Genomic DNA, 26,288 nt, shown 5'->3' on the forward strand with positions numbered 1-26,288 from the left:
CCTCGTGATACCGGCCGGAAACTATGAGCAACCTTTGGGAAGATCGGGTATTTGGTCGTTGGCTGACAGGGAAGTAGGAGGAGGAACGGTTCACTACAGCGTCTGATCCCCATGTTAAGGGCGGCTGATCTACGTCCGAGTGCCAAGGAAGGACTCTAAGCTCAACTGTGCACTATGGTCCTCCGGAAGGTAGGGGGTTGGTGTCAGGCCCTACGAATCAGCCGTAAAAACCATTCTAACGGAAAATCAGCAACAGAATAATACGACCTGAGACCAACGGCAACGACCCCAGCGAACAAAAAGGACTTGTGATTGGAAACTCGGTTTGTGGAGCTGCCAATCTCTCAACTTTATTGGGAGCACCCGCATACTCGCCGATCTACTGAAGGACCGCGGGTTCGGCATCGTAGCGCTGCAGGAGGTGTGTTGGACAGGATCCATGGTGCGAACGTTTAGAGGTAATCATACCATCTACCGGAGCTGCGGCAACACACGCGAGCTGGGAACAGCTTTCATCGTGACGGGTGATATGCAGAGGCGCGTGATCGGTTGGTGGCCGATCGACGAAAGAATATGCAGGTTGAGGATCAAGAGCCGATTCTTCAACTTCAGCATAATAAACGTGCATAGCCTACACTCCGAAAGCACTGATGATGACAAGGACGCATTTTACGCGCAGCTTGAACGCGAGTACGACCGCTGCCCAATTATTTAAACGCTCAGGTAGGCCAGGAGGAGGAATTCATACCGACGATTGGTAAGTTCAGCGTTCACCAGCAGACGAACGAAAACGGTCTACGACTCATTGATTTCACCGCCTCCAAAAATATGGCCACACGTAGCACCTGTCTCCAACACAGTCTCCCTTATCGTTACACCTGGAGATCACCACAGCAGACAGAATCTCAAATTGACCACGTTCTGATTGACGGACGGCACTCCTCCGACATTATCGACGTCAGGACCTATCGTGGCGCCAACATCGACTCCGACCACTATCTGGTGATGGTCAAACTGCGTCCAAAACTCTCCGTCAGCAATGTACGGTACCGGCGACCGCCACGATAAAACCTAGAGCGACTGAAACAATCGGATGTCACCTCATCATACGCGCAGAATCTTGAGGCCGCGTTGCCAGACGAGGGCGAGCTCGATAAGGCCCCTCTAGAGGACTGCTGGAGTACAGTGAAAGCAGCCGAGAGCACCATCGGGTGTCGGTGGGAGCTTAAGATGGCGTTTCTTAAGCGAAGCATGTTCTAACATCAGTGAGGACTCACCACCTTTGGCATCGCAAGGTGACCGAGCATCATGTGCGCTGCACACGAACTGTTCAAGCGGGGTTTGCCTAGGCGTGGCGGGGGTTCAGCAGTGGGCTCTGCTGGGCCTCTTCAGAAATACCACACATCCGGAAGCATCAACCCTGTTCAAGCGAACCGGCACCGCTTCCAAAGTGCCATAGCCTAGTCAGGGGTGCCTCGGGCACATCAGGAGCGATGTCAGTAAGCTCCTGATTACGATATACTGGCGCGCGACGATACTGGTCAACGAGATGGTACACTCTAAGAGGACCGCGGAGTAGAGGAGTGCTGGTGGTGACGGCATTCTATCCTCTTAGTAGGGCCGGGTGACACTGACCTGAAACGACGGATGGGCTAATGTCGGAGCCGCCTTCCGTCCCATAAAACCTTGGCAAGGCCTTAGAGTACGTTCCCGAACTGTATCCAGCTTAGGAAACTAACTGGGTGGAGGTAGGTTCAGTTGAAGTATCCTGATTTGCGCTGATCCTGGCTCTGAGCTCAGGTCCCATAAGGGCCTGTGCCAACCCGTGGGTGGCCTCCCTGCTTGCATAGATAACCACCGGGATCCTTGGGCGACTACTTCAGTGGCAGTGAGGGATAGCGGCTCTAAGGGGGACCCTTACAGCAGTGATGGAGACGTATCTAATTAGGGAATCTGAGAACGTGGAGGGTGAGGTGATCAACCCGTTCGCGAAAAGCGGACTGGTCAGATCACCAACGCAGGCGTCGAGGGTAGAATCCCCGCAAGTGTCGGAGTACGGCACTCCGAGGGTCGGGTCGGCAATAGAGGACACGCAGATGAGTGGAGCCGAGCTCACGCGTGCGCTGACTCGCAATAGGGATGGACTTCCGAAGCTGCTGGTGGTCTCCGAACAGCTCGACGAGCTGATCGGATACACCAGTGGGCGGAACAACATCAGCAAAGACCTTAAAAAAGGTCTGCTGAGGCTCCGCGATTCGGTCGCCCAGGCCCGGAGGGAGTACGATCTCCTGTTTGATCGTAGTGCGGGTAGAGAGGAGAGGTCCACGCAAACGGACCGCTCCTCCACGGAGAGTGTGTGCAAGGTGCAGCCAGGTGGGGCTGCAGAGAGCGGAAAAATCTCGGCCCAAACCAAACGGCCGAGATCGATGGACGAGGAGCGGCCGGTGAGTGGCAAACGCCCGCGTAGTGCGAGCAACGCCAAGCCGGTCGCGAAACGGGCTCGGGGCAAAGAGCCGAAACCCCGAGGCGAGACTGCTAAGAGCGGTAGCAGTGACCAACCGGTCCAAGGGAAGGTGAACCCTTGGATCACGGTTGGCAAGCGCGGGCGCGTAGAAAGGGAGAAGGTTTTGAGCAAAACCAAGGCGAAGCCTGCGCGTAAGCGTACCAAAGGCGACGCACTGGTGCTCAAAGCAGAGGGCAATAGCTACGCAGAGGTGCTGCGGGCTATGCGGAGCGAGGTTCGTCTCTCGGGACTAGGTGCGGATGTTAAAAGCATCCGGCGCACTAGGACTGGAGAGATGATGCTAGAGCTGAAGAAGAATGCCGTTAACAAGGGCTCTTCCTACACGGCTCTAGCACAGGAGGTGCTTGGTGAAAAAGTGCGGGTGAGGGCTCTGACGCCGGAGATGACCATCCAGTGTAAGAACTTGGATGAGATCACCACCGCGGAGGAGCTCTCTGCTGTTCTTAAACAGCAGTGTAATGTGGACGCGCCATGCGCATCGATCCGCATGAGGCGAGGCCCAGCAGGTATGCAGATCGCGACGATCAAGCTTCCAGTCGGGGAAGCGAAGAAAGCGACTGCTAAGGGCATGGTCGAAGTCGGATGGTCGGAGTGCCCGCTCAGTGTATGTGAGCCGCCGGAAGTGTGCTTCAGGTGTTTCGGACGAGGCCACAAGTCGTGGGCATGCAAAGGCCCGGATAGGAGCAAGCTCTGCAGAAGATGCGGAGTAGAAGGCCACTTCGTCAGGGAGTGTAAATCGGCGCCAAAGTGTCTGATATGCACGACGAACAAGGGCCATGTGACGGGTGGGCCTAAGTGCCCAAGCATAAGTGGACGTAACGGCCGAAAATGACGCAAGTCACACAGTTGAACCTGAATCACTGTGAAGCCGCGCAGCAGCTGTTGTGGCAATCCGCCTCGGAGTCGAGTATAGACATCGCGCTTCTTTCGGACCCATATCGCATCCCCCCCAATAACGGGAACTGGGTTGCGGATAAGGCCAAGAAAGCGGCGATCTGTACGACCGGTCGGTACCCGGTCCAGGAGATAATCTCCACGACGTGCGAGGGCTTCGCGATCGCAAAGATCGGCGGAGTCTACTACTGCAGCTGCTATGCCCCACCTAGGTGGCCGATAGGTCAGTTCTCGTCCATGCTAGATTCGCTGTCAAGCGCTCTAGCTGGACTGAGCCCCTTGGTCATCGGTGGGGACTTTAACGCGTGGGCGGTCGAGTGGGGCAGTCGCTCTACGAACGAGAGAGGTTGGGCTCTACTCGAAGCTATGGCGGGATTGAACGTTGAGATCGCGAATGTCGGCAGTGTAAGCACTTTTAGCAGAAACGGTGCGGAGTCCATCATTGATGTGACCTTCTGGAGCCCAGGGCTTAACCCTAGCTCAGACTGGAGAGTTGATAACGGGTACACGCATAGTGATCACCTGGCGATTCGATACAGTATCGAACAGGGCGGTAGACGGCAGCAGTCGAGGATAAGCGACACTCACCGAGGATGGCTAACCTCGAGTTTCGATAAGCCGGCATTTGTGGAGCGGATGCTCATGGAGCAGAATACAGACTACTTGTCTAGCGACGGTCTAGTTGGTACCTTGAGACGAGCGTGTGACGCGGCAATGCCGAGGCGATCCATACCCAGGAATGGACGAAGACCGGTGTACTGGTGGTGTCAAGAAATCGCGGAGCTCCGTGCATCTTGCCACAGGGCAAGGAGAAGGATGCAGAGAGCCCGGACCGACGAGTCGAGAGCGGAACGAGAGGCGGCATACAGGGCGGCAAAGTTGTCACTGAACAAAGAGATCAAGGCGCGTAAGCGGGCGTGCTTCAACGATCTCTGTCAGACGGCCAACACAACCCCCTGGGGTGATGCGTACCGCGTAGTCATGTGCAAAACGAAAGGCACATCTGCACCACCGGAACGCTCTCCCGCGATGCTGCAGAGGATCGTGGAAACGTTGTTCCCGCACCACGAGGTGAGACCATGGGCACCCACACCACAAGACCATCCTGGTCCGAGTGAGGTTCCCCCAGTGACGAATGAGGAGTTAGCCGCAATTGCGAAATCACTTAAGCTGAACAAGGCCCCGGGCCCGGATGGCATTCCGACGGTGGCTATCAAAGCGGCCATCGAGGCTAGCCCTGACATGATCAGATCGGCTATGCAGAGATGCTTGGATAGAGGCGAGTTTCCGGAGAGGTGGAAAAGGCAAAAGTTGGTTCTACTGCCCAAGCACGGGAAGCCACCAGGCGACCCGTCGGCTTATAGACCAATTTGCCTCCTGGACACGGCCGGGAAACTCCTGGAGCGGATCATTCTGTCAAGGTTATTGGTCTATACCGAGAGGTCGGACAACGCGGGGCTATCAGACAGCCAGTACGGGTTTCGCAAAGGTAGATCGACAGTGGATGCCATTAGGTCGGTGACTGGATTGGCCGAAATTGCGCTGCAGAAAAAGAGGAGAGGCATACGGTACTGCGCGATCGTAACGCTAGACGTTAGAAACGCCTTCAATAGTGTAAGCTGGGCCGCCATAGAGAGCGCCATATCTCGCTTAGGGGTCCCGGCTGGCCTAAGGCGTATTCTGGGTAGTTACTTCCAGAACAGGGTGCTGATTTACGACACCGAGGAAGGCCAAAAACAGTACAATGTCACTGCAGGTGTACCGCAAGGATCCATCTTGGGTCCGGTACTGTGGAACGCGGCATATGATGGAGTACTGAGGCTAGCACTACCACCGGGAGTAAAGTTGGTTGGCTTCGCCGACGACATTACCCTGGTGGTATACGGTGAGTCGCTCGAAGAGGTGGAATTGACGGCAGCGCATGCGATTGACATAGTGGAGGGCTGGATGAGGTCGAGGCAACTGACACTCGCACACCACAAGACAGAGGTGGTGGTGGTGAACAACCGCCAGTCTGCACAGCAGGCAGTGGTCACCACGGGCGGGTGCTCGATCGAGTCCTGTCGCTCACTGAAGCTCCTTGGAGTCATGGTCGACGACAAGTTGAGCTTCAGTAGTCATGTCGAGTATGCTTGTAAGAGGGCGAGTGTAGCGGTTATGGCATTGTCTAGGATGATGTCAAACAGTTCGGCAGTTGTCTCGAGTAAGCGGAAGCTGCTCGCGTCAGTCGCGGTGTCCATACTACGGTATGGCGCCGCCGCATGGTCGAACGCGCTCAAGCTGCAGAGGAATGTTGACCGACTGGAGAGTGTACATAGGCTGATGTGCCTCAGGGTGGCCAGTGCATACCGGACTGTCTCGAAAGACGCGGTAGGCGTGTTAGCGGGCATGATGCCGATAGCACTGGTGTTGGCCGAGGATGTTGAGTGCTACGATGAAAGAGGTACGAGAGGCGCGCGACGAAACGCCAGAACTTCGTCTATGGTGAAATGGCAAAGAGTCTGGGACTCTTCAACAAAGGGTAGGTGGACACACAGGCTCATACCGAGCGTGTCCCGGTGGACGTGTAGACCCCATGGCGAAGTGAACTTCCACCTGACACAATTTCTGTCGGGCCATGGGTGCTTTAGGTGGTACCTGCACAGGTTCGGGCATGCAAACTCACCCTCATGCCCGGAGTGTGCAAACAGGGCGGAGACGGCGGAACATGTACTCTTCGAGTGCCCGCGTTTTGCGGAGCAGAGGTCGAGCATGTTAGAGGTATGCGGCAGGGATACTACTCCCGATAACATTATTGAGAGGATGTGTACGGGGGTGGACGAGTGGAATGTCGTGTCGAACACGGTATCCACAATCGTGCTCCACCTCCAAAGGAAATGGCGGGCAGACCAACAGTTAGTCGAGTTGGCCCCCTAGAGATATGCCGAGTGTGATGGCTGACAGATGAGCGAGAGTGCGAAAGCACAGTCCCCCCCCTCCTCTACGAAGTAATCCCTAACGGGCGTGCCGCGGAGCAAGGTCAGGTAGTGCAGAATGTGGTTTTCCTACGGTGTTGCTAACCAACAGGTTTCCTCATTCTATAAAAAAAAAAAAAAAAAAAAAAAAGAGCACCATCGGGTACGTGGAACGGAATGGTTCGACGAAGAGTGCAGAAAGGTTTTAGAGGAGAAGAACGCAGCAAGGGCGGTAATGCTGCAGCAAGGGACCCGACAGAACGTGGAACGTTACAAACAGCAGCGAAAATAGCAGACCCGCCTCTTTCGGGAGAAAAAGCGCCGCCTGGAAGAAGCGGAGTGTGAAGAAATGGAACTGCTGTGCCGTTCCCAAGAAACACGGAAGTTCTATCAGAAGCTCAACGCATCCCGCAACGGCTTCGTGCCGCGATCCGAAATATGCAGACGGAGCCCTCTTGACGGACGGATGTTAGGTGATCGAAAGGTGAAAGCAACACTTCGATCAGCACCTGCACGGCGTGGAGAACATAGACACGGGAGACCACGGCAACGGAGGAAACAACGACGTCAGTGCAACAGAGGACGGAAATTAACCAACTCCCACGCTGAGGGAAGTTAAGGATGCCATTCACCAGCTCAAAATCTAAGGATGGTATCGCAGCTGAACTCATCAAGATGGGCCCAGGAAAGTTGGCCGCCTGTCTGCATCGGCTGATGGTCAGGATCTGGGATACCGAACAGCTACCGGAGGAGTGGAAGGAAGGGGTAATCTGCCCCATCCACAAGAAAGGAGACCATTTGGAATGTGAGAACTTCAGGGCAATCACTATTTTGAATGCTGCCTACAAAGTTCTATCTCAGTATATCTTCCGTCGTATGTCATCTAAAACGAATGAGTTCGTGGGAAGTTATCAAGCCGGCTTCATCGACGACCAGTCGACAACGGACCAGATCTTTACCGTACAGCAAATCCTCCAGAAATGCCGTGAACACATATCAGGTCCCAACGCATCACCTGTTCATCGACTTCAAAGCGGCATACGACAGTATCGACCGCGCAGAGCTATGGGGAATCATGAACGAAAACGGATTTCCTGGGAAACTGACTAGACTGATTAAAGCAACGATGGACGGTGTGCAAAACTGCGTAAGGGTTTCGGGTGAACTATTCAGTTCATTCGAATCTCGCCGGGGACTGAGACAAGGTGATGGACTCTCATGCCTACTCTTCAACATCGCTCTGGAAGGTGTGATGCGACGAGCCGGGCTCAACAGCCGGGAAACGATTTTCACAAAATCCGGTCAATTTGTGTGCTTTGCGGACGACATGGACATTTTTGCCAGAACATTTGGAACTGTGGCAGAGCTGTTCACCCGCCTGAAACGCAAAGCAGAAAAGGTCGGACTGGTGGTGAATGCCTCATAAACAAAGTACATGCTGGTAGGCGTAACCGAACACGACCGCATCCGTCTGGGTAGTAATGTTACGATAGACGGGGATACTTTCGAGGTGGTGGAGGAATTCGTCTACCTCGGATCCTTACTGACGGCTGACAACAACGTTAGCCGTGAAATTCGGAGGCGCATCATCAGCGGAAGTAAAAGAAAAAAATGTCGCTAATTCGGTTTTGAATTAAATATATAATACCGCTTAGAAAGCTCTATCACAGATGCTTTTCTGTCGGCTGTCACCTAAAACGAATGAGTTTTTATGTGAGAAGTTATCAAGCCAATGGTCAGTCGACAACGGATAAGAGTACGCAGAAGCCCCATTTCCTGGTGACCTTGGTTCCCTTGATGAATTTGATGAAACTGCATAATGTTTTTGCGAATGACGTTTTTTCTGTGTTCATGTTTGTACATCATTATTGTAATTGTAAATTTGTACATGAAATTTCAAGCTATAATCAGCTCACAATCATTAGGCAACATCATATCTGCTGATTGAGTAACCTTCTTTCCATACTGCTTCTAATCACGAATCGACTCAGCTTACCCAGCAGCAGCTTAAAAGCTTTACATGATGAACTAATTTCAAAGGAACCTTTTATCCTTTCGCTCACCGTGAGGGGAGTTATAAACTATCATCCACCCATGACCATAGCTCATACATCAAGGCTACGTTTTTCTCATTGAAGTCAGGAAAGTAATATTCATCATCTAACGACCGGCGGTCGGTCGACAGCCGAACGTTGTTGGAAGCAAAACAAACATGCACGAAAGAAGATATAAATGCCGGTTTTTCCGCATCGAACTAATTTCATTGCAACCGGGCTCCCAAAAGTTGTGCTATAACCAATCTTTACTTCGCTTTGTGGTTGGTCGAAAGCGAATGCTACTAGTCCACTCTCTAGCTCCAGTAGGGAAAGTTTCGTAAGCAGTTCAATATTGCAAGCTCGTTGAGGAAAAGCTTACGTGAGGCATTCAGCGACATGAAAGTCAAATGAAGTCAATCTTGTTAAAAAGAACTTTTTTACGATCTTACTCATGGAACGTGAATAAACCGAGATACGTGTTGATTGATAGATGCCAATGGTTGTTTTTTTTAGGGGTTGACGTTATTACCAATCTTGTAGCGGAGTTGATGGAAATCTAACGTGTCATGAGCTAATCTAGCGTAATTTCAACTTATTTTTCGGATTTTTTTTTAACTATTCCATTTACAACTTAACAACATGATAGAATTCTCAAATTTTAAAATTGTGTAATCAAAAAAGACAAATAACCTTCTCTATAAGACAGAATAACGTTATATGACAACCTTCACCCACATTCAAAAGACAAACAAATCTCTCCGTGTTTATCTTTTGAAAGAATGTAAAGAGAAATTTGGTTCGCCTCTCTTGTGTTTTTCTTTCAAGAATGTACTCCGATCCACCTACTACCGAAGATAAATTGGATTGCTTTAACGCAGGTTTCTCGACGTAGTCACACATTTAAAACAAGGCGCTAGTTTTTCCAGTCCAAAAGCGTCGTCGAAATGCAGCTTCCCGAGATGAAACCAAAAATTTGCTCATATCTCTTCCTGTGCGATGTTTGAAATTCCCATTGCATTGCTAGCTTTGAATGCACACATGGGCCCTCCCTCAAGTGATTTACCTCCACACGTCCCAGCCGTCTATGAAATGCAACAATTGCAAATTTATTCCTACCTGCTCGTGAACAAGTTGTGCTTCCATTTGAGTGCCCCTGGAAGAATGTCAGAAGAAGTTGGATTTTTTTCTCTTGGGGCTTTGCACCTGAATTGCGCAAGGAATGTGAGTAAGTTTTCCTTTGTTGAGGTGTTTTATCTACTTCTCCGCGTAGAAGTTCTTTAGTTGCTGCGAGTTTAATCAAACGTTATTCTCACGTTAACTTGCACCGTGCAGTGTGAGCTTTATCAGATATGGCAAATTGATTCTAACGTTACGAGATATCAAGACCAACAATTGAAAAGGCCGCATCAACATTGCGTAAACAAACACGTTTCTGTCGACTTGGGGCCTTCTGGCATCCACCCACGCATCTCGCCACCATTAACAGAAAGCTTCATGTTTGCGCTGTTGTTGGTCTTGATATATTTTCACTGCAGCGCATTTGGGCTTGCAAAATGGTGAGACGATAAAGACCGTCCAGCATAGCTTTGATTTTCACAAGCTCCTACCTCATGCTTCCACTGGTCAATCGATGACGAAGACCGCCAGCTAAGAATTGTGTGCTTAGCTGGTAGTGCAGCCTGGGCACTGTTAGTTGTCCTTCTGACTTCAGCTAGATTGACAACCCAAGTAACAGAACTAGCTGAATAACAGTTTCTTAAGCTAAAGTTTGCTTAGGAGTGGTTTGTTCCACTCTTGTACAGCAAAAATGTTTGTTGGGAAGGTACGTCCCGAGCGTCTAATCACCAAAGAGGTGCAGCTCGAGCAGCGTCTGTTCTAGCATCCAGCAGCTGAGTATAAAATGATCCTCTACCGGAAGCTAAACCTAAGGTGGCAACCCGGTTTGACTCATTGGATTACGGTTGGAAAGAAGAAGTAGTTGAGAAAAGTGAATGCAACCCACAAGCGCGAACGGAACGAGGCGCTGGTTTTTTAAACTGGTTTCTCGAGGCGTATACATCCGCCGAGGTACTGAGGGCCATGCGAGGCGAAAATCGTCTATTACCGCTGGGCGCGATGATGCTAGTGCTGAAGAAGGAGGCGGCCAAAAAAGGCACCTCCCTAACGGCGGAGGCGACTCTCCAGTGTAAAAACCTGAACAAGATCACCGACGCAGAGAAGCTCGCAGCCGCAATAAAGTAGCAGTGCGAGGTATATGCACCAAGTGCACCAATCCGCCTGCAAATGGGTCCGGCAGGAACGCAGATCGCCACTGCAGTTGGGAAGATCAAGGTAGGCTGGACAATGGACAGTGTAGCCGCACAGCATGTACGCGCCGCCAGCGGCGTGTTTCAAGTGATTCGAGCAAGGACAGAAGTCGTGGGCGTGTAAAGGCCCCGACAGGAGCAAACTCTGCAGAAAGTGCGGAGTGGAACGCCTCATGGTCAGGGTAAGTACTACTCGGAACCAAAATGTCTGATTTTCACGGCTAACCAGGGTTACACTACGAGTGGGCCCTAAATGTCCAGGCACGCTTGGAGGTCGAACCAACCGACGATAATGCTGGTTACACAACTTAACCTAACCAACTGTGGAGCTGCACAACAGTTGCTGTGGCAGTCAGTCTCGGAGTCAAGTATAGAGATCGCCAAACTATCAGACACATACCGCATCCCTCCAGACAACGGATACTGGGTAGCGAATAAGGTCAAGATAGCGGCGATCTGTTCAAGCGATCATCTTTCGGTCCAGGAAATAATGTCCACGTTGCAGGACGGCTTCGCAATAGCGAAGATCAACGGAGTGTACTACTGCAGTTCTTATGCTCCTCCCAGGTGGCCGATAGACCAGTTCTCGTCTATGCTGGATTCTGGTGGAACGCCTGGGTGATTGAGTGAGGTAGTCGCTTGACTAACTCGAGTGGCTGGGCTCTACTCGTAGCTAATGCTAGACTGAACGTGGATGTCGCGAACGTATGCGACAAAAAAAACTACAGTAGGAACGGCACAGAGTCCATCATTGACGGGACCTTCTGGAGCCTGGGTCTAAACCCTAGCTCGGACTGCAGGGTCGACATTGGTTACACGCACAGTGATCATCTGGCGATTCGATACAGGGTGGAACACGGAGAAAGACGGCCACAACCGAAGGGAATAGATTTATCAATCGACGATCTAGTCGGAACTCTAAGCCGTGCATGCGACGCCGCCATGCGAAGGCGATCCCTACCCAGAAATGGACGCAAACTGGTATACTGGTGGTGTCCAGAAATTGCAGAACTGCGCGCATCCTGCCTAGGATCTAGGAGGAGGATGAAAAGAGCTTGTACCGGTGAGGGTAGAATGGAACGAAGTTGTTATAACGAGCTAGGTGAGACGTTCTTCATTAAGAATAACTGTGGCCGAGTAGGTTCGTAGTCAAGACAAGACTAAACTTTATTATATGATATGATCATATTCATATTCGAATACTAATGAGGGTTCGGCAGTTACACTGAGCAGGGATTACCACTACAGAAGTAAGGCATACAGGGTGGCTATACTGGCACTGAACAAAGAGGTTAAGGCACGTAAGCGGGTGTGCTTCGAAAATCTCTGCCAGGTAGCCAATACGACCTCTTGGGGTAATGCCTACAGGGAGTCCGGACGGTATCCCGACAGTAGCCATCGAGGCAATCGAGGTTAGCCCTGACATGTTCAGAATGGCTATGCAGATGTGCTTAGATAGAGGCGAATTTTCGGAGAGGTGGAAAAGGCAAAGATTGGTTCTACTGCCCAACCCCGGGAAGCCACCTGACGAGCCGTCGGCATACAGACCTATCTGCCTTCTGGACACCGCCGTATCGAATCATTCTGTTGAGGCTGATATTCTATACCGATAAACCCGAAGACTCTGCCCTCTCAGAAACCAGTTCGACTTCCGGAAGCGTCGATTAACGGTGGACGCTATTAGGGCAGTAACCAAAACGGCTGAGATAGCGTTCCAAATGAAGCGAGTAGCAATCCGCTATTGCGCGATCGTCACGCTGGAAGTAAAGAATGCATTGAAGAGCGTCGGCTGGGCCGCCATCGAGTTCGCCATACACCACCTAGGAGTCCCGGTTCGCCTATGCCATATACAGGAGAGCCACTTCCAGAATAAGCTGATAATCTATGACACCGAGAAAGGCAAGAGGAGCTACAACATCTCCGCGGAGGTACCTCAGGGGTCCATCCTGCTTCCAGTACTATGGAAAGCCGTTTGATGGCGTATTGAGGCTCAAACTTCCACCGGGCGTAAAACTGGTCGGTTTTGCCGAGAGTAATCGTGGTATACGGCGAGTCGATAAAGGCAGAGGAACTAACAGCAACGCACGTAATTGGCATAGTGGAGGACTGGATGAGGTCGAGACAGTTGGCACTCGCACACCAAAAAAAAACGGAGGTAAACAAGTGCAAGTCTGAACAACAGGCAGTGCTCACCACAGGCGGGTGTATGATCAACTCTAAGCGCTCACAGAAGCAATTGGGGGTCATGATCGACGATAAGCTGTAATTCGGAAGCCACTCTAAGTAATCAGGATCATGAGATATTTGGTGTAATCATTTCATCAGTGTTACGTCTCTTTGTCTCTGGCATGACAGATATCACAAACAACAAGACGAAACACTTGCGAAATTTCCATACTGTATTTAATTACTTGATATTTGGGGTATTTAGCAAAGTTATTAGGTCAGCCAAGGTATTACTTGTGATGGACCGTTTGATTCAAAAATCCACCACTAGGTGGCGCTAAACTTCGTGTACTTCGCCTGCCCCCCACGGCGGATGACAAAATGTGTTTGAAGCATTTTCAACGCACACATCTTCTTCTTCTTCTTATTTTCTGGCCAACTAGCACCGTTCGGCGCCAGTTGTGTTTTACGTCGGCTGGGTCTAGGAGCTAAGCCTTAAATTCCGACGCCCCAGGGAGACTGCCACCACACTTGAGGGACCCTACATATCGAACCCATCAACGCAAGGCGTGATCATGGATTTTATGTCTCAGAAAATCCCATCGACGTCGACGGAAATTGAACCCCGACCGACTGGGGTGAGAGGCAACCACGCTTACCACTACACCACCGACGCCGACAGACACCAATTCAATGAGCGTAAACAAGAACTGGGAGATTGGTGAGAGATGGCACTGAAACGGTTTCTAAATTTGCAGCGAAAGTTGGACAAATAACCGGAGCTGAAGGAACAGTATTCGGAATTCATCCGAGAGTATGACCAGCTCGGGCACATGAGAGAAGTGCAGGAAGAACCAAACCAGGATCCGGGATCGGTTTTCTACTTGATGAGGCCCTCACTCAAGCACAACAACCGAACTAAGAGTCGTATTCGATGGATCCGCCAAAACTACAACAGGCGTTTCCATCAACGATGTGCTAATGACGGGCCGTTCAAAACGACCGCAATTCTGCTCCGTTTCCGTGAACATGTAACGCTGGACATTCCGAAAATTTTCCGGCAAGTGGGCGTCAATCTGCAAGATACCAAATACCAACGATCTTTTAGAGGCACAAAAGAAACGACTTCCTCACCGTCAGAGAGTTGCAGACTGTTACTTACGGCATGGGACCATCGCCGTTCCATGCAACCATGACCCTCAAGCAAGCTGCGATTGATCACAAACACGAGTTCCCGAAAGCTGCCAAGGTCGTCGAAAAGGGGACGTACATGGACGATATCTTGACATCGTAGCTGGAGCATGTCAGCTCCAGTGTGAAATGTGTTTTATGCTTATTGCAGATGCAAAGTAGGGATGCGCAGGTTGCCGAACAGGTACTATTTCTTGTTTTGTGTGTACTAGCTTCTTTATAGATGAAATGAAAATGGGAGCACTATGCTTAAGATGGGTTCCATTTCCCTGAGTTATACATTAAGCGTAACCGTTCGACAAGGCAAAGCACAGGTGGTGCCTATCAATCACATCACATTACCATCAGTACACGTTTTGAAAATGTTATTGAATGTTACGCAAAAAGCGACGATTTCAATCAGAAATGGAAACAAATAAGACAAATATATCACAGAGAAACAGACGTAACACTTAGAACAAATGTCATTAAAAAACATCGTCACGAAAATTTAATCTCCCAATGCTAAACGTATTATGGCCGGGCCGCCACTAGATGGCGGTAGTGAGCAAACGTCAAACAGGAGCAAAAACGATACCAGCGCCGCGAGTGGCCAATCGACCTACCAGTGAATATTTGAATCAACCGTTAAAAAGGTGATCGATGGGAGGCGATGAGTGTGTGACGTCTGTTTCTCTGTGACTATATTGTCCGTTTAATAAATTGCACAGCCCTCATGTGCTTTTCTCGACATATCTTGATTTGATTTGTCTTCATTATAGAGACTTTCAGCTCTTGGCTGGTTCATCTCCGGCACATATTTTGGAAATACATGCTCTTGAAATCGTGGAAGTAAATCTAGGAGGCGAATCAATCTGTGGTAGCTTCTCAGTTCAATTTAAAGAGACACCGCATAAATGGCTACACATATTATTTTATGTTCAGTGTAGCATCCAATCTAGAAAAAGCTGCTCTTTAAAAGATCAAAGTATTTATCCTCGCTTTTTTGGTGAAGAAAGGGCACTTAACTTGGAAATTCAATCATTCGCAAAGGTGCAAAGTCAATCGTTCTCCATGATGAAGGTTATCCACCTAATTTCGATACCGGCTCGTTTACAAATTGGTTACCACAGCATTGTTTAGGATCCCGGGAACGGGCGGCCTGACCTCAAGATTAGTCCACTGGTAGATGCCATTCATCTTACAAACTGTACTTCCAAGCGGAAAATGGTGCGCATCATTGGGCGCCAATAAATTTAATCCCTATGAAATTTGTTGCTTACCTGGCCATCGTTATCCTTGTCGGCCTTCGTCCGCAAACCGTCCCAGATCTTGAACATGGCATCGTGGGTTTCCTTGTTCTTGGCGTGTCCCTCCGGCCAGCCACGCAGCTCGCAAATTTTCTGTCGGAATGATGAAAAATGAATCATGTTAACGAGCGGTTCCGGGGTTCTAAATAAATTGCAGCTGTGACTCTTACGTTAATTGCCAGCTCGAAGTCCTTGCGGTCGATTTCTCCGCTCTGGTTAATGTCTGGAAATAAGAACGAAATGGGTGACTTATTCCATTTGCAACATACTATTTCATGAGCTGCTGTATCTCTGCAGAAAAAGAGCATCAAACCATAACAATCAATTATTCAAAGTGTGTTTTCCCTGCAAGACAAACTAACCTTCCGGCTTAGAGAACAACTAATCGATCACATTCGAGCTTTTGAAAGCTCATTGTAAACCCATTATTCAAATCACTCAACTCGATTACGCTAGTCTTATTCTCGTTTTCGGTTTTGGTTACTATGCATTTATCGTATAGGTACGTATCTCAATCCAGTTGAGCTCAACCGCCCTTGAAAACCGATTGCCATCTACACGATTGGAGTTTGTGACCCGGCAGCAGAAGTCCACTTGTTACTGCATAAAGGACCTGCTGGAACTGGGTGAGCTGAGAAAAATCCATCCGCCCCATTCCGGATACGTGTAAGCTAGTAATCCATTTTACTCGGTTATACCGACAGGTCGAAAAAGTGTTAGAGGTACAATATACACGAGAGTGGAAAACGTAAAACGAAAATGCACAATGGACAGGAGGAGGGACATGCTGAATTTATCGTTGCACCCGGACGTTCACAGCTCTGCACTCGAAGACGGTGAATGCTGAGGGATTCCATTTGGGTGAACCAATTTAATCTGCTGGAGGAAGATGCATTTTTGTCAATTCGGCCAAGCATGCTGGTGGGTGTTTGGTGAAATGGTGATTTGGTAGCTTGGAGGAGAGTGCAGTATGAGAATGTAATTTTACTGTAAAAACTCAATTGATACGGGCTTGGAGTCTGATGCTTTTGTGTTTGAGTAGGTACTCAAGAAAACAAATTTGAAAGTTATTCTGTCTGAAAACCATATTCTTCATTCTTGTTTCCCAAGAACCATGGCGGGAATTCCGAACCTGAAGAGATTTCCGAAGGAATCTCTGGAAAGATTTCCGAAGGAATATCTGGAGAGATTTCCGAAGGAATCTCTGGAGAGATTTCCGAAGGAATCTCTGGAGAGATTTCCGAAGGAATCTCTTAAAAGATTTCCGAAGGAATCTCTTAAAAGATTTCCGAAGGAATCTCTTAAAAGATTTCCGAAGGAATCTCTTAAAAGATTTCCGAAGGAATCTCTGGAGAGATTTCCGAAGGATTCTCTGGAAAGATTTCCGAAGGAATCTCTGGAAAGATTTCCGAAGGAATCTCTGGAGAGATTTCCGAAGGAATCTCTGGAGAGATTTCCGAAGGAATCTCTGGAGAGATTTCCGAAGGAATCTCTGGAGAGATTTCCGAAGGAATCTCTGGAGAGATTTCCGAAGGAATCGCTGGAGAGATTTCCGAAGGAATCGCTGGAGAGATTTCCGAAGGAATCTCTGGAGAGATTTCCGAAGGAATCTCTGGAGAGATTTCCGAAGGAATCTCTGGAGAGATTTCCGAAGGAATCTCTGGAGAGATTTCCGAAGGAATCTCTGGAGAGATTTCCGAAGGAATCTCTGGAGAGATTTCCGAAGGAATCTCTGGAGAGATTTCCGAAGGAATCTCTGGAGAGATTTCCGAAGGAATCTCTGGAGAGATTTCCGAAGGAATCTCTGGAGAGATTTCCGAAGGAATCTCTGGAGAGATTTCCGAAGGAATCTCTGGAGAGATTTCCGAAGGAATCTCTGGAGAGATTTCCGAAGGAATCTCTGGAGAGATTTCCGAAGGGATCTCTGGAGAGATTTCCGAAGGGATCTCTGGAGAGATTTCCGAAGGGATCTCTGGAGAGATTTCCGAAGGGATCTCTGGAGAGATTTCCGAAGGAATCTCTGGAGAGATTTCCGAAGGAATCTCTGGAGAGATTTCCGAAGGAATCTCTGGAGAGATTTCCGAAGGAATCTCTGGAGAGATTTCCGAAGGAATCTCTGGAGAGATTTCCGAAGGAATCTCTGGAGAGATTTCCGAAGGAATCTCTGGAGAGATTTCCGAAGGAATCTCTGGAGAGATTTCCGAAGGAATCTCTGGAGAGATTTCCGAAGGAATCTCTGGAGAGATTTCCGAAGGAATCTCTGGAGAGATTTCCGAAGGAATCTCTGGAGAGATTTCCGAAGGAATCTCTGGAGAGATTTCCGAAGGAATCTCTGGAGAGATTTCCGAAGGAATCTCTGGAGAGATTTCCGAAGGAATCTCTGGAGAGATTTCCGAAGGAATCTCTGGAGAGATTTCCGAAGGAATCTCTGGAGAGATTTCCGATGGAATCTCTGGAGAGATTTCCGAAGGAATCTCTGGAGAGATTTCCGAAGGAATCTCTGGAGAGATTTCCGAAGGAATCTCTGGAGAGATTTCCGAAGGAATCTCTGGAGAGATTTCCGAAGGAATCTCTGGAGAGATTTCCGAAGGAATCTCTGGAGAGATTTCCGAAGGAATCTCTGGAGAGATTTCCGAAGGAATCTCTGGAGAGATTTCCGAAGGAATCTCTGGAGAGATTTCCGAAGGAATCTCTGGAGAGATTTCCGAAGGAATCTCTGGAGAGATTTCCGAAGGAATCTCTGGAGAGATTTCCGAAGGAATCTCTGGAGAGATATCCGGAGCAAGCTCTGTAGAGATTTGCAAGGGAATCTTTTTTCGAACTAATACTTATTCAAATTTCCGTAGATGCTTCTTTCAGGGATGGGAACACTCACTTTCAAAGAGTTACACTCACTTGCTATTTTCTCATCTCAGAAGCGTGCAATCAAGAAATTATGTATGGACGACTTTTGCATTGTGGTTTTGTCTAAAACTTTGCCGAATAAAGTAAGGGTCGCACACGCATACCAAAGTCGTGACAGAGTTGTAAATGCGACTCTCCACGAGGTGAGTGTAATTTACATTCACCTCGTGGAGAGTTGCCTTCGCAGCTCGCTCACGACTTCGGTATGCGTGTGCGACCCCTACTCTATTCGGCAAAGTTTTAGACAAAACCAAAATGCAAAAGTTGTCCATACATCATTTCTTGATTGCACGCTTTTGAGCTGAGCAAATATCAAGTGAATGTAACTCTTTGCAAGTGAGTGTTCCCATCCTTGGCTTCTTTGAGAGATTCTGTGAAGAAATCTTTATAAATATTTCTGAAGAATCCACAGAAGGATTGATTAGTATTCCTTCCGAAGGAAATACTGAACCAATGTCCTGGGAATGTTGTGTAGGACTCCTGTGCAAGCTTTATGTGCATTTTTAACAGGGAAGTCATATAAATTTCTGAAAGGGACAGATTCTAAATATTTTAAAGTTATTCCCACAGGACTTTCTGGATATTGATCACGATAATCATCTACTTGCTGTGATAAACCATTAAGATTGACAAACGTCACTTTATATCACTTGCAGGCACACAAGAAGAAAGCAAAATTTGAAATTAGGCTACCCCACCATCAATCCGCAGGTGAACGTAAATAATCGTTTCAAGCTCAAGGATGAGCTTCTCTTCGGCATCGCGTGGCACCCCAGCGCTAAGCCGCGCATTATCAGAAGCCATAAATTTCCCATATGTCTCGCCAGGGCATGATGACATGGAACTGGAAATGTGTCTTCTTACTTGCTGAGTGTCGTTTTTCATCCCCAACCACAATGCTGAAAAACTGCGAAAATTTTCCCAATTGTCATAAATTTACCTATATGAAGTGTTTTCGGTTTCATACCTCCTTCCCTTTAAAGTTTCAGCATGGTATCATGGTGTTTAAACAAATGGTAAGAAACCCCTTGCTACGGAAATTTTAAATCCATCATCCTTTTGTCGGTATCAGGTATAAGCATACCAGTGGTAAAAGCACTGGTCTCGTATCCTTTCTACGAAAATTCCATCCCAGCAGGAAGCCGGAATCAATCAAACGCCGGAATATTTTTGGCGATCGAATTTATGCTGTAATAAAATTGTCGTTTCAAGCTGGGGACGATACACAACTTATGTCACGCAAAAGTAAACCATTTCCTTCGCTTGTCTTCTCTTACTGTCACACTATCCATCACTTCCACATATATGGTGAAGCGTAGTGCCATTCTTGCAAGACCCCCGTGTTTGGACAAACGTGAGCCTGCATGATGTGTATAATCATATTGAACGACAGGATATCCCGGAAGGACAACAGAAAAGTTTCCGTACACACATCAAACAGCAAACTGTCGTTTATAATTTTCCACCCGACTGGAGCCGAGTGGCAACCAGAAGGGATCTTTTGTTTTTATTTTTTTTTTCGAAGACAATGAAGAAACTGGTGAATGAAATTGCTGTTTGATGGAAAGCCCACATGTAATATGATTTTTTTATGAGCTGTTCTTCATCACTCTTGAATTGAGCAGTAAAATGAAAAGTGGGCTGTTTTCATTATGAACGTACTTGGGAAAAGGTGGGGTCGTAAATTGAAGATGATTAATGGTTGAACACCTGGAGAAGTATTTTGAAAAATCCCAAGATATTAAATTGATAGGTTTAGAGAAGCCACTAGTGAAGGGAATCCCATTGGAAATATTGAGCTGTTAAGGAAGTTAACAACAATATAACAATTCTTAATACAGTGAATTGTTATATTGTTGCTAACTTCCTTAACTGCTCAGTACTTTCACTAGGATTCATTATGCAAAATTTATTTTATTTCACTTGCAGCAAATAATTCAATGGTAGATGCGCACGCAGCTCCAGCGTGAGAGCTCCGATTGGTGATTTGATGTTGCATGAAGAAGAAGAAGAAGAACGATGGTGTTTTGAAAAATCCCTATCCCTAGAACACAGGGGAAGTTTTTAAAATGCCTCTATAAAATCTAAAACAAAATCTAATTTAAAACGGTTATTGATGTACGATGTTAGACTTTGGACGGACTACAAATTAAGTACCTTATCAAGAAAAAAATGTTAAATTTAAATTTATACGTTCAATATGTAGTCCGTCCAAAGTCTAACACCGTACATCAAACCGTTTTTAATTAGATTTTGTTTTAGATTTTATAGAGGCATTATAAAATCTTCCCCTGTGTTGTAGGGATAGGATTTTTTTCCAAACACCATCATTCTTCTTCTTCTTCTTCTTCATTCAACAAAAAATCACCAATCCATTCCTCGGCTAGCCTGCCGGTGGAAGTATAGAGACGAGCTTTTCACAATCGAGGTGGCTGAGCAGCAGCAAGCAGGATCACGTGAGACTCGCGAAAACTGCAGCATCGGTGGAACCGGCGAGAGTAAAAGTAGGTGGCAAGCGCGATAAAGGCGACGCGCTCGTCATCAAGGGGGCATCCATAAAGTACGTCACGCGTAGAGGAGGGGGGGGGGTTCTGAAAAGTGTGACAAGCTATGTTTTAAGTATAGGAAAAACCCGTACGAAGGGGGAGCGTGACGTACGGATGCCCCCCAAGACCGAACAGGCTAAGTACTCGGACGTCTAGAAGGCTATGCGAAGCGACGCCAAGCCAAAAACTTGACGGAAGAGGTCTTTGGCGAAGAAGTACAGGTGAGGGCTCTGGATGTGAAAACCCTAGACGAGGTCACCGAAGCGGAAGAGCTCGTCACGGCACTGCGGCAACAGAGCGACGTGCAGGTGGCCACCACAGCCGTTCGGCTACGGAAGGGGCCGGAAGGGACTCTGGTAGCCCTGGTTCAGGTACCTGTGGCGGGTGTGAACTTTTTTAAAGTAGGGAGAATCAATTTAGGCTGCTGCGTATTTCATCTGGCCTTCCACGAGCCACCGGAGGTTTGTTTCTGGTGTCTGGAATCAGGACACAAGTCATGGGACAGCAAAAGCCCTGACAGGAGTTGCGGTGCCAAAGGACATAAGGCACGGGTCCACTCTTTTGCCTGATTTGTACCGGGAAATCCGTGAACAACAGGCATCCAGCAGGTAGTCCATGGTGCCCGGCCTTCAAAAAAACCGCAGTGAACAAATCACAGTGCAGGTAACGCAACTGAACCTGAATCACGCAGCTCAGCAACTTTGCGGTGTCTGTGTGGGGGCGGATATCGGCATCATAGCGGACCCCTACATAGCACCCGCCGGCAACGGCAACTGGGTCACGGATGGGTCCAGAAAAATGGCGGCGGTATGAACCTCGCTCAGGAGTTGGTGTCTTCTTCCTATAAGGGCTTCGTGGTAACCAAAGTAAAAGGGGTCTTTTTCTGTAGTTGTTATGCACCTCTGTGGTGGCTGATCGAGCAGTTCACGCAAATGCTGGGCTGTATGACGACCGTGCTGACAAGGTGAAGGTCGATGATAATAGCGGGTCCTGGCGATTCGCTGCAGTATCGACTAGAACAACAGCCGGCAGCGGGTAGAGAAAGAGGTGACTAGGCCAAGGCCAAGCCCTTGCTGGTGTAAGACGTCATACTTCGACGAAGGGATACGTAGGGAGGCACGCTGCCGTGAGCGAAACTTATTTGGGTTAATCGGCGACGAGCTGGTATCGGTATTCTCGCGAGCGTGCAATGCGACCATGCCTTGGTGAGTCTACCCTAGAAATGGGAGGCCACCAGCTTACTGGTGGACCGACGCGATTGTGGGTCTGCACCGCGCCTGCCTACGGGCTAGGCGGCGGATTCAGCGAGCACGATCAGAGGAAAAGCGAAACGAACGACGGATGGTGTTCGTCGTTGCAAAAGCCGCGCTGAAGACTGAGATAAGGGTAAGCAAAAAGGCCTGCTTTGAGGGTCTCTGTCAGAGTGCCGATGTGAACCCGTGGGGGTGACGGGAGGTGTAATGGCTCCTACAGAGCAATCTCCAGAGATGTTGGAGGGGATCATCGAGAGGCTTTTTCCGCGTCAAGATCCTAGTCCTTGGCGAGAGAGTTTTTTCAGAAGTATGGAAGAGGCAGAAATTGGTTACATTGCCAAAGCCGGAGAAACCACCCGGAGACCCGTCGGCATAAAGACCAATAGGCTTGATCGATACGGCGGGGAAGGCGCTTGAAAAGATCATCCTCAAAAGAATGTTGAGGCACACCGAGGGTGTAAATGCTCTCTCGAATAACCGATACAGCTTCCGGAAGAAGAGGTCGACCATAGACGCTATGGTGTCGGTTACAAAAACCACCGGGAGAGTGCTCCAGCGTGAGAGGAGGAGATTCTCCCTACTGTGCAGTAGAGACTCTGGATGTAGGAAACGCGTTCAAGAGTGCCAGTTGGCCAGCTGTTGCCGATGGCCTCGTCTGGGCCTGTTTTATTAACGTCACTTTAAACAATGAAGTTCATTCGTGACGGTAGTGACGGTAGTCTGGGGATACTCGTGTATCTGTACAAGATACTCGAAAGATGTTTCCAGAATCGAGTACTAGTTTACGACACAGAGGTGGGTCGGAAGTGTTTTCACATAACCTCAGGAGTCCCGCAAGGTTCCATCCTGGGTCCGGTGTTATGAAATGTCATGTACAACGAGGTGCTGAGGTTAGAGTTCCCGGTGGGGGTGGAGATCGTCAACTTTGCTGAGGGGATTACGCTGAAAGTCTACAGTGAATCGATCGAAGAAGTGGAGTTGACTACTAACCACTCGATCAAGGTTGTGGAGGAGTGGATGAGATCCAGGAAACTGAAGTTGGCTCACCACAAAACTGAGGTGAGGGGTAGGGTGAGGGTTGTGAACAACCGGGAGTCGGAGCAGCAAGCGGTGATCAGTGTAGGCAATTGCACTATAACGTCGAAGCGCTTCGTCAAACACTTGGGCGTGGTGATCGACCTTAAGCTTACTATCGGTAGTCACGTTGATTGCGCCTGCACAAGAGCCTCCACAGCTATTGCGGCACTGTCCCGGATGATTTCCAATAGCTCTGTGGTTTACGCCAGTAAGCGTAAGCTTCTGGTTAGTGTTGCGATGTCCATACTAAGGTATGGCGGCCCGGTTGCCCCACACCGGGCCGCCATACCTTAGTCCGCCATACCATACCATACCGCCATACGTCGTTAAGTACCGACAACTACCCAAGTAACACAGAAAACATCTTTGCAAATCTATATTTTGAAATTTGATTTATAAGTGCCATATATGCGTTGCGCTAAACATCTTTGGTCAAAATCAAGCTCTAATTATGTTGACGGATTACATGTTACAAAAATACATTTTTTTTCGCTCATAGTATTTATTCTGTTTGGAATATATTGATAATACAATTAAATAACACTATTAGAACATCAAACCTCACGGCAATCGTGAAAGCAGCCAGTATTTACTTTCTCGTATCTCGCTTTTTAGGGGTAGTATTAGATTATTGTAAAAGCGATGGTTCCACTTGACAAATGTTCCCGTCCCACATGCCACTTTCCTTGCAGTTTCACTTCTCAAAATAAACACCTTCACCTAATAGGATTAACATTCACTACATCGGGTGCGCTAACCATTATGCGCTAACCGCCTGCCAAAAGGGCAGATTGAACCTAATCGGTGGTCCACCCGTATTAACCGCCCGTAATCTACGAACTACAGGGGTTCAATTGTTACCTCTTTAAATAGAACGAAATACCGCTCAGCAGCACTGGAGTTGTAATGCTAATCATCATCCTCGGAGGATTTGTCTTCTTTCTGAAGTAGCTTTTTTCACTTCGAAACAGCGGCACTTCTAATAACTGCGGATTGTACCAAATCAGCTACTACCGTATGTGAAGCACAGGGAATTACTCGTGGAATCCGTCTAACCGCGGACGCGTTATGGACGTGTTGACCGGGTAAATAATTTAATGTCCACTCGAAATCCCGTGGAGTAAAACGAAACGAAAGGGCCATAAATAATACAAGCGGTTCAATTGTTGACATTTTTTGGCATTTGACAGATCTGGCCTCATTAGGGAATAAGTTATAATTTAGTTATTTCAATGTTGTAATGTAGTCCACAAAAGCAGAAAGGCCAAGGTAATTGTACGTAAGTTGTAGAAATGTCGTCAATACATGATATAAACGTTTATGAAAAATCTTTCACACTCTATTTTGTAATTGTTGTTATGATGTAATTAAAACGTAGCTCCAACTTAATTACAAATCAAAGATAGTAGAAATACGCATTTTCCTCAGAGTGACTCTTCAGATTACAGTGCCTTTCAAACATATGAACACATTTGCATTATGTAAATAAAACTAAGATATTCTAATCTCTCGAATTTGTTATAAAACCAAACTATTTTTGTAGTTGCAAGTATTAATAGTGTTTAAATATTCAAATGCCATTTGATGCATTAGCAGTATATCGCAATGAATCGGGTAGAATTGATTAAAAAAAATATTAAATTTGTAACATATTTTGAACGGCACTGTAAGCTATTTGGATAGTCTGCCATATTGCTTGTTGGCATGATTTTAAAATAAATCTTTATGAAGGGCTATTATTTAGCTGATCTATGTTACATTTTTGATTCAAGTCAGTGGCGCTTTATTTATGGAGAAGTAAAAAGAGATGTTTTACCATAAATCTCGAAGCGCAGGAAAAACATCACTATCTCCACCGAGTTAATCCCATTACAAAATTAATCATCAGAGTCTATCAGAGTAGTTTATAAAATGCAGTTGAATTCATCTCATAGGATTCATTTTTGGGATTGAAAAGCGAAGTATATTTATAAATATTTTTGTTTTGTTACCTGTCAGTTTAGGTAAAGCGATTCCCTTCCCATTGATTTTTTTCATAAGTTTGTTATGACAATGACATTTTCAAGTTATATCGCCATAAAATAACTAAATCTAAACATATATCTATTATATGAAGTATAAATGACGTCTGCAAGTTATATTACTTAAAAGCAGCTTAATTACAACCAGTCATTGTGTTTGTATCATATAGGATTTTTGCAAGATTTTATTGTTGGCGAACCACTTAATTATAACTAATTGTCATTTAAACGGTGGATTGAACGTACCGCTGATGTATTTTAATTGTATTTTAACTGTATTAGAATACATCTGAAATAACTTGTAAGATGTTTTATAAGCCGCCATTTTTTGCGCTGTTTTGATTTTATAAGTGTTCGATATTAAGTCAATATAACAAGAAATGAACAACTGAATTAGTATTAAACGTAAATTTTCAACTATTATATAACAATCTGTGTTACTTGGGTACCATGGTAAGCTGGAAAGTACTTATACGATGTTGTTGAGGGTTGCAAGCGCGTACCGTACAGTGTCACACGACGCTCTCTGCATCATCTGTGGTATGCTGCCTATCGGCATCCTCATCAGAGATGTCATAGAGTGTTTCGAAATTCGTGGCATAAGAGGCATATGTAGGAGTACTAGGATGGTCTCCATGGTCAAATGGTAGCGCGCGTGGGACAGTCCCAAAAAGGAAGGTAGATTAGGTTGATTCCAAAGGGTAGATTGTTGAATTAACAGGCACAATGGGAAAATAACATTCCACCTAATACAGGTCCTTTCAGGCCATTGTTGCTTCCGACAGTAACTACACCGTTTCGGTCAAGCGGACTCTCCACAATATCCGGTTTGTGATTGTTTAGAGGAAACGGCGGAACACGTTTTGTTCGTGTGTCCGCGTTTTCGCACAATGCGTGACTGCATGCTTGCGGGGAGAAGACAACTCTGGGTAATCTTTTACAGAGAATGTGTATGGATGAGTTTGGCTGAAATGCCGTTTCAACGGCTATCACCCACATAGTCTTGGTGCTACATAAGAGGTGGCGTGTGGACTCGGAGAATGGCTAGTTCAGATACGGTACAAGAGGTGGTCCAGCGGTTCCAAGTCGGCTTCGTAGGGGGCCGTTCATTAACCACGTAGACTTTT

General features: G+C 47.5%; 1 protein-coding gene across 1 annotated transcript in view; it reads right to left on the reverse strand.

Moving 5' to 3' along the window:
- LOC109432158 (calexcitin-1) overlaps positions 1-26,288 on the reverse strand; it is a 173,219-nt gene that overhangs the window by 30,114 nt on the left and 116,817 nt on the right. The window contains exons 3-4 of the mRNA XM_062846123.1: positions 15,531-15,583; positions 15,334-15,453 (exon numbers count right to left, since the gene is read on the reverse strand). Coding sequence (XP_062702107.1) covers positions 15,334-15,453; positions 15,531-15,583 — 173 coding nt within the window. The remainder of the gene's footprint in view (positions 1-15,333; positions 15,454-15,530; positions 15,584-26,288) is intronic.

Source organism: Aedes albopictus, chromosome 1 (genome assembly GCF_035046485.1).
Source record: "Aedes albopictus strain Foshan chromosome 1, AalbF5, whole genome shotgun sequence".
NCBI classification, from domain to species: domain Eukaryota; kingdom Metazoa; phylum Arthropoda; class Insecta; order Diptera; family Culicidae; genus Aedes; species Aedes albopictus.